Source organism: Erinaceus europaeus, chromosome 9 (genome assembly GCF_950295315.1).
Source record: "Erinaceus europaeus chromosome 9, mEriEur2.1, whole genome shotgun sequence".
Classification (NCBI taxonomy): Eukaryota; Metazoa; Chordata; class Mammalia; order Eulipotyphla; family Erinaceidae; genus Erinaceus; species Erinaceus europaeus.
Window position 1 is genome coordinate 62,779,505 of NC_080170.1, and position 12,351 is coordinate 62,791,855.

At 41.3% G+C, this 12,351-nt stretch overlaps 1 protein-coding gene across 1 annotated transcript in view; it reads left to right on the forward strand.

The window, feature by feature from the left end:
• Positions 1-3,284: 3,284 nt before the first annotated feature.
• ITK (IL2 inducible T cell kinase) overlaps positions 3,285-12,351 on the forward strand; it is a 72,656-nt gene continuing 63,589 nt past the window's right edge. Inside the window, exon 1 of the mRNA XM_007528632.2 lies at positions 3,285-3,562. Within this exon, the coding sequence (XP_007528694.1) occupies positions 3,425-3,562 (138 nt within the window). The 5' untranslated portion in view covers positions 3,285-3,424. The remainder of the gene's footprint in view (positions 3,563-12,351) is intronic.

Below are 12,351 nucleotides of genomic sequence, written 5' to 3' on the forward strand. Positions count from 1 at the left end.
ATCCTCCTGGCAGGCCCATGTTCTGGTCAACAGGAAGGAAGAAAGGACATCTTCTGGACTTCGTAATCATCACTTCTGCTACATTCCATGAAGAAGAAAACAATCCCAGGGAATCATAATTGTAACCAGACAGATGTTCAGAGAATATCCAGAAAAATCAGTTCCTCCAGGGAAGAAGAGATTTAGAGAATATTTCAACCTCTATTCTCAGAAGAAAAAATAGTGGGGAAAAAAAGAAAATTAAAACAGTGGGGCAGTGTATTTCCACACGTGTCTGGAAACCTCAGCATGTGGGGAAGTACTCACTTAAAATACCCCTTCTCATATGGGCACAGAACTTTGGTGGTTAGTGTAATGTAGAACTATATTCTGTAATTATACAACCTTGTAAACCACTATTAATCACAAGTAGAAGGAAAGTAAATGATGATGATGATGATGGGAAGAGGAGATAGCATAATGGTTATGCAAAGAAACTCTCATCCCTGAGGCTCCAACTTCCCAGAGTCAGTGGCCAGAACCACCATAAGACTGAGCTGAGCAGAAACAAAGAAACAAACAAACCCCTTTTCTACCTTCTTTAGTGTCAACTTATTAAGTGGGAACATCCAATATATGAAGCAAAATTAAACTACAGCCTAATCATTTACTTAAACAATAGATGTTATATACTTGTACTCCCACTGAGCCATGATGATCACTTTGCTTCATTATCTGTAGTCCAGTATGTGCCATCTTGACTTGCATGAGATTTATTCATATCCTTCAAGCTGAAAGTCCAGCTTGTATCCTTCAACTCTATACATTTTTTTTACAGAGAGACAAATTGAGAGAAAAGGGGAGACAGAAAGACAGAGAAGGGGGGGGCTGCAGCACTGCCTCATAGCTCATGAAGTTTTCCCATTGCAGGTTGGGAGTAGAGGCTTGAACCCCAGTCCTAGTGCATGGTAATATATGCACTCAACCAGATGTGCCACCATCTAGCCATTACTTTGTACTAATTCTAAGACAAAATAGCACTCAGAGTTTAGGGGATCCAGTTCTCACTCACAGAGAACCAGTTTGGTAAGTGACAGAACCCAGCTTCCAACACACATTTCTTGGTCTTCAGAGCTACATGTGCTCTGTTTATTATGCCGGGCTGAAAGATTTACTTATTTACTGCTCTTCCACTAAGTTTTAAGACAGAAAAGCTATCATCTATCTGTAGCCTAGAGAAATCATTTATGGGTTTTCATTAACATCTTTGTAAAATAATAAGTCTTAATATATTTCTCTTTTTAAAATGTTTTACTTATGAGAGAGAGAGAGAGAGGGAGAGAGAGAGAGAAGTGAGGGAAGGGGAGATACAAATAGAAACACCATTAACCTTAGTTCACAACTTGTGATGCTTCCCTCTGTAGGTGGAGACAACTGGGGGCTTGAATTGGGTCCAATCTTACTGGGAAATGGAGTCCGAATCTAAATTTGGAAAGGGCAAATCAGCTAGAATAACAGCTTCTCTAAAAACATCCTAGTCCCTAGAAACCGTGGATAAATTTCATGTCATAGTAAAAATAAAATAAGAAATGAGTTTAAGGCTACTAATGAAATGATATGTCTGCTATACCAGGTGCACCCCCACCTGGTCCCTAATATAGTCCTCTTAAGTGTGTCATACTTACTTTCTTCAGTTGTTCAAGCCAGTAATTATTTTCAACACATTTTTCCTTTTTAAGTTTATTTTTATTTACATTTAAATATTATTTTATTCTATTTTATAGGACAGAGAGAAACTGAGAAGGGAGAGGAGCTAGAGAAAGATAAAGAAAGATATCTGCAGACTTGCTTCCCTGCTTGTGAAACTTCCCTTCACCCTCTGCAGGTAGGGCTGGGGGCTTGAACCCTGGTCCTTGAGCATGATACTGTGTGCATTCAGCTGGGTGCTCTACCACCCAGCCCCAACACATATATCCAATACATATATAAACGTGATGGTAGCTGAGTATATAATGATGAAAACCACACATAGTCCTTACCACCACAGAGCCTCTAGACTAGGGAGACAACCATTGACACCCAAGTCCCCCCACCCCCCACCCCACCCAAGATGTAATTGCAGTTGCAATTGTATGTATATTAAACCATATACTTGTAATGACAATTGGTGCCAATTGTAATTGTGACAAAACTGTAGAGAGAAAGGTTGAAGACACCATCTGTGTAGACTTGGGTTTGACTTAGGAAAATCAGAAAAGCTTCCTGGATGAAGTGACATGCAGACTGAGACATCACTATCCTTTAGAGTCCATCAGGGAAAGTTGTAGAGAGGTTTTGGAAGCAGCATGAGACACAAGCATGCCAGGTGGAACTCACTCCAGCTGTGAGTGAGACATAAAATGAGACTGGTGAGGAAGCCATCTTCCTTCACAGTTATAAATGGTGAGGCTCAGAACTCTTGAGTAGTTTGCCTCCAGTGTTGCAGCTAAATTGGGTGATGGAGTTAGAATCTAAATTTGGAGATGATGGGCCAGTTAGAATAATAGCTCCTCTAAAAATATCCCAATCCCTAGAAACTGTGGCTACATTTTGTGTCATGGCAAAAGAAAATTAAAATAGGAGATGAGTTTAAGGATACTAATAAAATGATCTTAAACTAGAGAGACATGTTTTAGATTATCTAGATAGGAGTCATGTGATCTCAAAGAGCCTTGAATATGGATGAGAGAGGTCACAGTTGCCTGAGGTGAAAGGACTTGACCAGCTGTTGTTGGTTTTTGAAAACGCCAGGTGTCAAGGAGTATAGGTCACACTAAACCTGCAAAGACCAAGGAAACAGATTCCACCCTAGAGAAATGTTCTTGTAGAAGGGTCCTCAAGAAAGGATAACAAGTCTGCTGTCCTCCTCAGTGTAGTCCTAGGAAACCCATTTCAGAGTCCTAAGCTACAAAACCATAACAGAAGACATTTGTGAGGCACTAGGCCTATGATGGTTTGTCACAGCGCTAACAGGAAACCAATACGAAAACCATGCTCATTGGCTCATTGAACTCTTGCCCTTGTCCCTCATGCCACACACCTTGGCTATTGGATGGGCTCAGCCAGGAACTGGGGAAATTACACTCCTACCCTCCCGCTTATTTGGGGTCTAAGGTTCTTTAGAATCTCTTGCCCTAACCATAGGGCAAAGGATATGTCTGTTAGTACCCATACCTCTGAGCTTGGTGACTTTCAAAAGGATGTGGTTGTGGTCTTTGACATCAGAGGAGACGCTCCACATGTTGACTGAACACTGATAGGAAGATAACACTGGAGGCAGGCAGCCTCTGAACAGCTCTCAGAAGATCAACGGCCCCCCTCCATTCTGTGCCCCAAAGCTGTCTCTTCTGGTGGTGCCTAGGTGGGGGTAATACCCCAAGGCGCCTCACTTGTCAAGACATAAATCATGAACAACCTGATCCTCTTGGAAGAAGAGCTCATCAAGAAATCCCAGCAAAAGAGAAGAACATCTCCCTCCAACTTTAAAGTCCGCTTTTTCGTCCTCACCAAAACCAGCCTGGCATACTTTGAGAACCGGCAAGGGGTAGGTAAACGTTTGATTTTGTCTTTATTTTTTCCCCCAGAATATTAATTCCTTTCTAGATCTGAAGGAATCATGGGCAGATGCATGGAATAAAACGGAACATATGAAGTGCTGATGTGTTCCTTAGAACAACTGGAAAACTACAATAAAGCTAAACTGAGAGACGGTGGAGAGAAGTCAGAGGTTGTGGTTGGTGTACAGATTTTCACTTTAAAATTTAAACAGTGAATTTAGTAGTGATAATAAAAAAGCACAAAATAAGTAGCAATCATCTTTCCCCTGCAAGATGAAGTCTAAATCAAAAATGATATTTTACATGGCAGTGTTGCTGTTGATTGGTTAGCACTCAGGGGAACCGAAGGAATGAGTTAGTCTGGTTTCCTTAACTGGTTTGCCCCTCTAAAAATCATTAATGTGACATTGACATGTGATATATAACTTCAGGTGCATAACATCACACTTTGACATCTGGATATACTACATCATGATCACCACCGAGAATGTAGTTTTATTCATCAGTGGTTGGAGGAAATTTGTACTAGAATGGCTAAAAGATGAGTCCGGTTGTCCAGTGTCCATATTATGAATGGTTACTACTCACAGGATATCACAGAATAATATCCCCTGAGCATTTAGTTATCTAAAATCTGCAAAGTACAATAAGACCTCCTCATCCCAGGAGACTAGGGAGATTCCTCACAAGATGCTATGTAGTGTAGACCAGTGGGTCCTACCCAGAAGGTCACAGTTATATGACTAAGTCAGTCCTACTGTATAATGCCATAGCATTAATAAGTAAGAGCAGCATGAATAATAAGGATTGTGTAATTTTGTACCCCTCTTATCCTATGGTCTTGTCAGTGTTTCCATTTTATAAATAAAAATTATAAGCAAAAAAAAAAAAAAAAGAATGCAATTTGATATAAACAGAACTTGGGCAAGAATTTGTTTATGAAACTCTTTTTTAATATTATTTATTTATTTATTCCCTTTTGTTGCCCCCTTTTTATTGTTGTAGTTATTATTGTTGTTGTTGGATAGGACAGAGAGAAATGGAGAGAGGAGAGGAAGACAGAGAGGAGGAAAGATAGACACCTGCAGACCTGCGTCACCACCTGTGAAGCAACTCTTCTTGGGCAAGAGGTTGAAAACCAAAATCTATTTCTCTCCAGATGAGTTAGATTGGACTATCCCCTGCTAAAAAGTGAGTCTGAAATACCACCTCCAATGCCCCTTCCTTTCTTCAATATAAACCCTCTCTTGGTCAATTTTTCAAAGAAACTTTGATGTTATTTTTTTTAACTTCATTACAACACTGTATTATTTTTCCATCACTGGAGAGGTCAAGCAGGAGTTTGTAGCAATATAAGCTAAGAGGGAAATAACATTAGGTGCTTGGTGATCACTTAGAGAAAGAGGCATTCTGATTCCTTGCTGGGGTCTGATGCAGTCAGTGAAAGTGTGAGTTTGAGCTTTGAGTGGTTCTATGAAATGAGATTCAGAAGGAGGCCATGTTGGCCATGGAGCTTATAGGCACCCACCCTTCACTAATCACAGAGGGGAATAATACTGCTGCTTCTTCTGAAGTGAAAAAAACATGCATATCATTAGCCAATTCTATAACAACTTATACATCAGGAATATATGGAATGGCAAAATGTAAGACCCCTTCAGTAGAAATATAATCAGTCTTTTTGGATTAAAATAATAAAGAGCCAGTAACAGACAAGTTCTGAACTTAGTGGGTTTATCACATTGATATCATAAATCACAAGGGCATGGATCAATTTTCTTCATCTTGTGAGTGGGAAGTTAGATGTTCTTGAACGAATAGTGATTTATCTTGGCTACCCCTCTAGCCCCCCTCCTAACTCCCATTTTACTGACTTTACCAATTTGCTTTTTTTAAAAAACTATTTTATTTTGTTTTGTTCTTTTACTTTTTACCAGAGTAATGATTAGCTCTGGCTTACAGTGGTGCTGGGGATTGAACCTGGGACCTCAGGGCCTCAGGCATGAGTCTGTTTGCATAATCATTATGCTGTCTATCCCCGCCCTGATATGATTTTTTGACTCGTCATTAACTGGTAACAACCATTCCAGTATATTACAGCTGCTTGTGGTCCATTTGCTCATGAGTTCAGTACAATATAATTTGCTAAGAATTTCATAAACAGGGAGTCAGGCTGTAGAGCAGCAGGTTAAATGCACAAGGCATGAAGCGCAAGGACAGGAGGAAGGATCCTGGTTCAAGCCCCCGACTCGCCACCTGCAGGGGAGTCACTTCACAGGAGGTGAAGCAGGTCTGCAGGTATTTATCTTTCTCTCCTCCTCTCTGTCTTCCTGTCCTCTCTCCATTTCTCTCTGTCCCATCCAACAATAACAAGAGTAATAACTACAATAAAAAAGGGGGCAACAAAAGGGAATAAATAAATAAAAACCTTTAAAAATTAATTTCATAAATAAATGGCCTTGATTCTGTCTGAACTCTGCTGTTTCTGATTTGTATGTAGACAGTACTATAATATCACCTGGCTTCTTCAATTGAGCACTGTGAAAAAATTCAGGACAATTTGCTCATCTGGAAAGATCTGGGCTTTCATTATTAATGTTTCCATGCAGCATGGAGCCAGTCCATGATATCTACACAGCACATTTCCTGCTCCTTAATGTCTTTGGTTAAATGGCATTTGTAAACTGTTTCTTTAGATATTGTAGTAGTCTGCTGGTGCCTTTGCCATGTTGTCCCCAATACCTGACATGCTGTAACAGATGACAACAGGGCATTTGGGTCCAGTATGGATGCTAGTGCATGTTGAACAAGTGTTGCAGGGATGATAGCAGTGAAGAATATTGGGGTGCCAGGGTTCATGGTACAATAGATTCCTATTTCTCTGGTCCCCATCATGTTTCAAACTAATGATTGATATCTCCTGTTTCACAAAATAGTTGGAAATGTAATGCTGGACCAATGCTCTGATTTCTGTGTGTTTCTGTCTCTCTCATAAAATAAATGTTTGGGTTACACACATGGCAAAGCAGCACAGTATACAAGTGAACTATTTTACTGGCCCTAAATAAGTAAATATTAAATAATAAAAGTACTAGCAGCAGTTGGGAGGTGGTTCAACAGTGGTACTTAGGACAAGGTCCCAGGTTCAATTCCTAGCATTGCATATGCCAGAGCAGCATTTTGGTCCACCTTCCTTTACCCTTTTCCTGATAAGTGAACATCTTAAGAAAAGGTAGCAAACAATCCAGCTTATGAGCAGCCAGTACTGACAGCTTAAATATCATACTTTCTGGAAAGTATGTCCCTGACACAGCAACATGCCTGGTGACCATGACACCAGACCCCTTTTTTTGGAGGGGAGCAGGGAAGAAGAAGAAAATTTGGGGCCTCAAATGGGGGAAGAAAGGAATTTGGAGCCTCCGGCACCTTACATAAATGTGGGTACATGGGGCAGCATGGAAAAAACAAGTCCACCATGCCTCCCTCAGCACTGACACTGACATGGGACAGGATCATCAAGATCATCATTATAGCCATGTCTCCTTACCCTGGACTCAACCCTTAGCTCACAACCTGACATAACTGGGGAGATGGTACCCTGCCCTGGATTTGGAAGAATGATTGTAGAGTGGTCCAAAGCATAACCTGAGATGTGTGTGGCTTTGCATAAGCTTATCACTGCCCTATAAACTTCTCCAAAGGCACTCAGATATTTAGACATTCACTTTTGCTTTATTTGGAGGTCACCATTGTTCTAATTACAGCAATAACTGACTTCTTTCTTTTTTTCTTTCTTTCTTTTGTTTTGCCACCAGGGTTATCACTGGGGGTCAATGTCTGCATAACTCCATCATTTTTATTTTTTGGTATTTATTTATTTATTTATTTAGCCTCCAGAATTATTGCCAGGGCTCAGTGACTGCACCATGAATCCACTACCCCTGGAGGCTATTTTTTCCCTTTTGTTGCCCTTGTTTTATCATTGTGGTTATTATTATATTGTTATTGATGTTGGTGGTGTTGGATAAGACAGAGAGAAATGGAGAGAGATGGGGAAGACAGAGAGGAAGAGAGAAAAATAGACACCTGCAGACCTGCTTCACCGCTGTGAAGCGACCCCCTACAGGTGGGGAGCCGGGGGCTTGAACCAGGATCCCATGGTCCTTGGGCTTCACAGCATGTGAGCTTAACCCGCTACGCTACTGCCTCCACCATTCTTAGTGCCTTTTTTTCCTTTCCTTTCTGATAGAGGTTGAGACAAAGGGTGACAGAGATGGAGAGAAAGACAAAGAAAGAGAAACACCTGCAGCATTACTCCAGTGCTTGAGAAATTTCGTTCCTGCAGATGGGTACCAGGGGCTTGAAACCTGGTCCTCCTGCATGGTTATGTGCGCTCTATTGAGTGAGCCACCACTCAGCCTCCAGTAACTGGCATTTGTTGAGCATTTACTAGGTGCCAGCCACTGAGATAAGTGTGGGTCATCACGCTATTATTTGTTCAATAAACAAATAATCATGAGCTATTATGTGCTGGGCACTGCTGGTTGCTGGACATACAACAGAAATAAAAGAAACTATACACCAGTGAAGTGGATGACAACAAGTGTATAAATAGAGACAGTGAATACAGACTAGGGCAGGATTGTAAATACATATGCATATAGCCTGGAAGACTAAGACAGAAGCTGGGAAGGAAGCTGAGCAGAAAAGAAATCCATTTCTAACTGGAGACCTGGAGTGTAAGAAAGAGCTAGTCCAAGGAAGACAGAGAGGTGAGCATTTTCAGCAAGAGAAAAAGGGCTGATGTTGGAGAAAAGAGGGTGAGAAGCAGATTCAGGGTCCCTGTGGATCTGGTTAGGAGTCTGCACTTGAATTCAGATCCAAAGAGAATCTACCAGAAGTCCTAATCAGGGGAACAGCCCCATCCATTTCACATTTGAGAATAAGTGGTCTGCTTGGGCCAGACAGCAAGTTACATATGGTGGTGGGGATAGGGGGCGGTTGCAGAATAGAAGTCAGGAAGTTGGTGGAGGCCGCTGCTGTGGTCTAGAATTGAGTACTTCCTCTGATCTAACCTGGCGTGTGTCATGAGAAACTTGTAGTTGCTCTTCTTTTTATTTTTTAAAATTATTTAAACTTTATATATTTTATTTGATAGGACATAAAGAAACTGAGAGTGTAAAGAGAAAGAGGGAAAAAGAGACAGACACCTGCATCCCAGTGGGGAAGCTTTCTCCATGTAGGTGGGGGCTGAGAGCTTGAACACAGGTCCTTGGACATGTGCACTTAACCAGGCGCACCACCACCTGGTCCCTGCTCTTCAGTTATTATTATTACTTCCTTTTCTTTTCTTTTCTTTTCTTTCTTTCTTTTTTTAACCAGAGTACTGTCAGTTCTGGCTCATGGTGACACAGGGGATTGAACCTGGGACCTTGGAGCCTCTAGCATTTATTCTTATTTTTTGGAGCGAGAGAATTAATGGTGTATAGTAAATACTGTTGTTGGTATATGTGTAAAATTTCTCATTTTTCTGCTAAATATTCTAACCCCCAAATTATGTCTTCCTCCACCATCATTTACCAGGACCTGAAAGGCCCCCTCCCACTAGAGTCCTTCTTTACTTTGGTGCAATATTTTGTGTTGCCCTTTCTGTTCTTTTTTTCTCAACATCTGTCTATGAGTGAGAACAACCCATATCTCTTTCTCACTTAACATAATGCTTTCAAGCTATAAAATGAGGCGATTCATCACTCTTAATAGCTGAGTAGTGTTCCATTGTGAGTGTGTGTTTATGTATGTATATGTATATGTATATATATACACACACACACACACACACACACACACACATATATATATATATGCCTTTGTGTAAAACCATTATGTTCTATCCCCCACCCAGCTCTTTAGTTATTTTATGGTTTTTATTTGAACAAACAAAAAGCAGTGCCCACCACTCTTTCTTGCACTCCCTCCAACCTTCTCCTATCCCCACCTCTCCTCAAGTAACCTGAGTTCAATTTTCCATGTCCACTGGCCTATTTTGATGTCAGTCTTCCACTAATTTTACTTCTTTATATTGCACACACAGATGAAATTGTCCAATACTAGTCTTTACCCCCCCCCTTTGGATGTAATTCCCCTTTACTTTCTTCCCCTAATCCCCTGGAGCTCTTTCCACTTTTCTGCAAGTGCTAAAGTGTCAGATATTTTAAAATTTCTGGATGATATGCTGTTGTGTTTTCCATTCCATTTATGCTGTACGTTTCATCATTATTGCACACCCCCCTGGGTGCACTCTGTTCACAGTCATCCCTCCTCATATTTGGGTGACAAGGCTTGGTCTAGAACAGGGATGAGGAATGTTAGCCCAAGGGCCACAGATAACCCAAGAAATCCATGGGTCTTGCCCTGCCAAAGCAACCAAAGCTTTTTTTTTATAGTCACAGTAAGTGCTGATTGTTAAGTTGATAATTTTGTATGCCTCTCAAATGATGTTGTAAATATCCAAATGACCCTAAGCAGAGAAAAGTGTCCCCACCCCTGAGCTAGAAGTTGCCATGCAGCCAACATTGAGCTCAGGCAGCAAAGCCTGCAATATAGTTATACTTAAGCTAGACCCACTTTGATGAATTTCAAGAGGCAGAGCAGCAGACCTTCATATCCCCACGTTGTTAGCAAAAGTAGTACAACAAGCATTGCCGAAATGTTCTCCGTAACTCAGTCATCCAAAGAGATCACATCCCTGGATCTATGAGAATTATATTTTCTCTCATGCAGATATCTAATGCCAGAATGCTCGACCATTTTGTATTATGTCTTTCATTTCTTCTTTTGTAAGGCACAGTGCAATTTATCTACACGGAATCATTTTCTTTCTTTTTTCAATTTATTTTTTTATTTTCTTATTAGTGATTTAATATTGATTTAAAAATTATAAGGTAACAGTAGTATAATTTCCCATCTTTTCCACCACTAGAGTTCTGTGTCCCCATTCGCTCCATTAGGAATTGCAGTAGTAGCGGGTAGCGCAGCAGGTTAAGCGCACGTGGCGCAAAGCGCAAGAACTGGTCTAAGGAATTGCAGTAGTTCTCCCAAGAGCACAGATAAGGGTTGACTATTACTTCTGTATATGTATGTGTTTGTTTTTTCCCCTGTAGTCCTGCTTTCTCTTCTTTTCTGAGTCACACCTACTCCTTCTGAGTGTCCCCCCCCCCCTTCGGGTCCTGATGGAATTAGAATTCAGAGCTCTCTGGTTATCTTCACCTAACATTTACCAATCTGAGAGTATGGACCAAAATTATTTACTGGGTGCAAAAGGTAGAAGGTCTGGATTCTTTAATTGCTTCTCTGCTGGACATGGGCATTGGCATGTTGATCAATACCCCCAGTCAGTTTGTTTCTATCTTTCCTTAGTGGGAATCATTTTTTCATATGCATTATTTTTTTTTAAATGCCACTAGGGTCATTGCTAGGGCAACCAATGCTTGCTCAATAAATCTAATGCTCCCAATGGCCATTTCTACCTATTTATTTTTTTTAAATTATGATAGAGACAGATAAAAATAAGGTAATGGAGGGAGAGAGAGAAAGAAAGACCCTGTAGCCCTGCTCCACCACTGTGAACTGTCCCCTCTGCAGGTGGGAACCAAGGGCTCAAACCTGGGTCCTTGAGCACAGTAACTTGTGCACTTTACCAGTTGGGCCCCACCTAGATCCTACATCTTTTTAATTATTGAGTCAGTTAGTTCATAATAGAGGTAGAGTCAACTAGTTGATGTACCTGAGCAAATTGATGAACTTTATTATCTTTTGTTAAAGATTCAAACTGTGTGCAGATGCAATGAGAATACTGGAAAAATAAAGTATGACTAACACAGAACTATCTCCTTTTTAGAGGGGATTTTTATTATTTGGTTGTGTGTGTGTGTGTGTGTGTGTGTGTGTGTGTGTGTGTGTGTGTGTGTGTGTGTTGTTATCGCCAGGCTGGCTTCACGGGCAGGTAACAGAGACGACCAGAGACACATGGCTGAGTGGAGAACACAGTTTAATCTTTATTCACCAGCGGGCAATGTGCTCCTCCATCTTTCTCCTCCAGCAGCAGAGTCTGACTCTCAAACTAATCACCACACAGATCTGTCCTGCATCCTTCTCCTCCAGCGGCTGCCACAGGAACTCCGGAAGTACGTAGGGTAGGGGGCGGGGAGAAGGGAGTAGCGTGAAAACTAGCAAGGGCCAAACCAAATCTCCAGGCGGGGGAGAGTGAGACCAAACCAATGTGAAGCATAGCAACAATTTCCCCTTTTCTTTTTAAGTAAATGACCATAGTATCAGGAGTGTGGGGTGAACAGAAACCTATATCATACAGGCATTTTCAAAAAATAAACTGGCACAAACATGGAGGAACATGTAAGTGAGCAACAAGAACCAGTGTGCTGCCAAGGGAAGGCCTGAGGGGGGTGTTTTTGCCTCTGTGGGCAAGACTTTATCAGCTAAAAAAACATTTCCTGCCTCTGGGGGCTTCTTTTGCCTCTGGGGGGCATTACTTGCCTCAACGGGCATTATTTGGCATGGGGGTGGGGGTATGGCCTAGAGTCCCAAGGCAGCTGGCTGCAGTCAGTCTTTGAGAAACCCAGTAGCATAAATGGAAGCTGCTAGTTTTGTGCAAAGTGTCCAAGAGGTGTACCAGTGAGTCTGATAGAAGTGTCAGTCCAAAGCAGCTGTCCACCGAAGAATTGCCGGGGTGGGGGGATGAATTGTTGCATGAGGAAGGTCA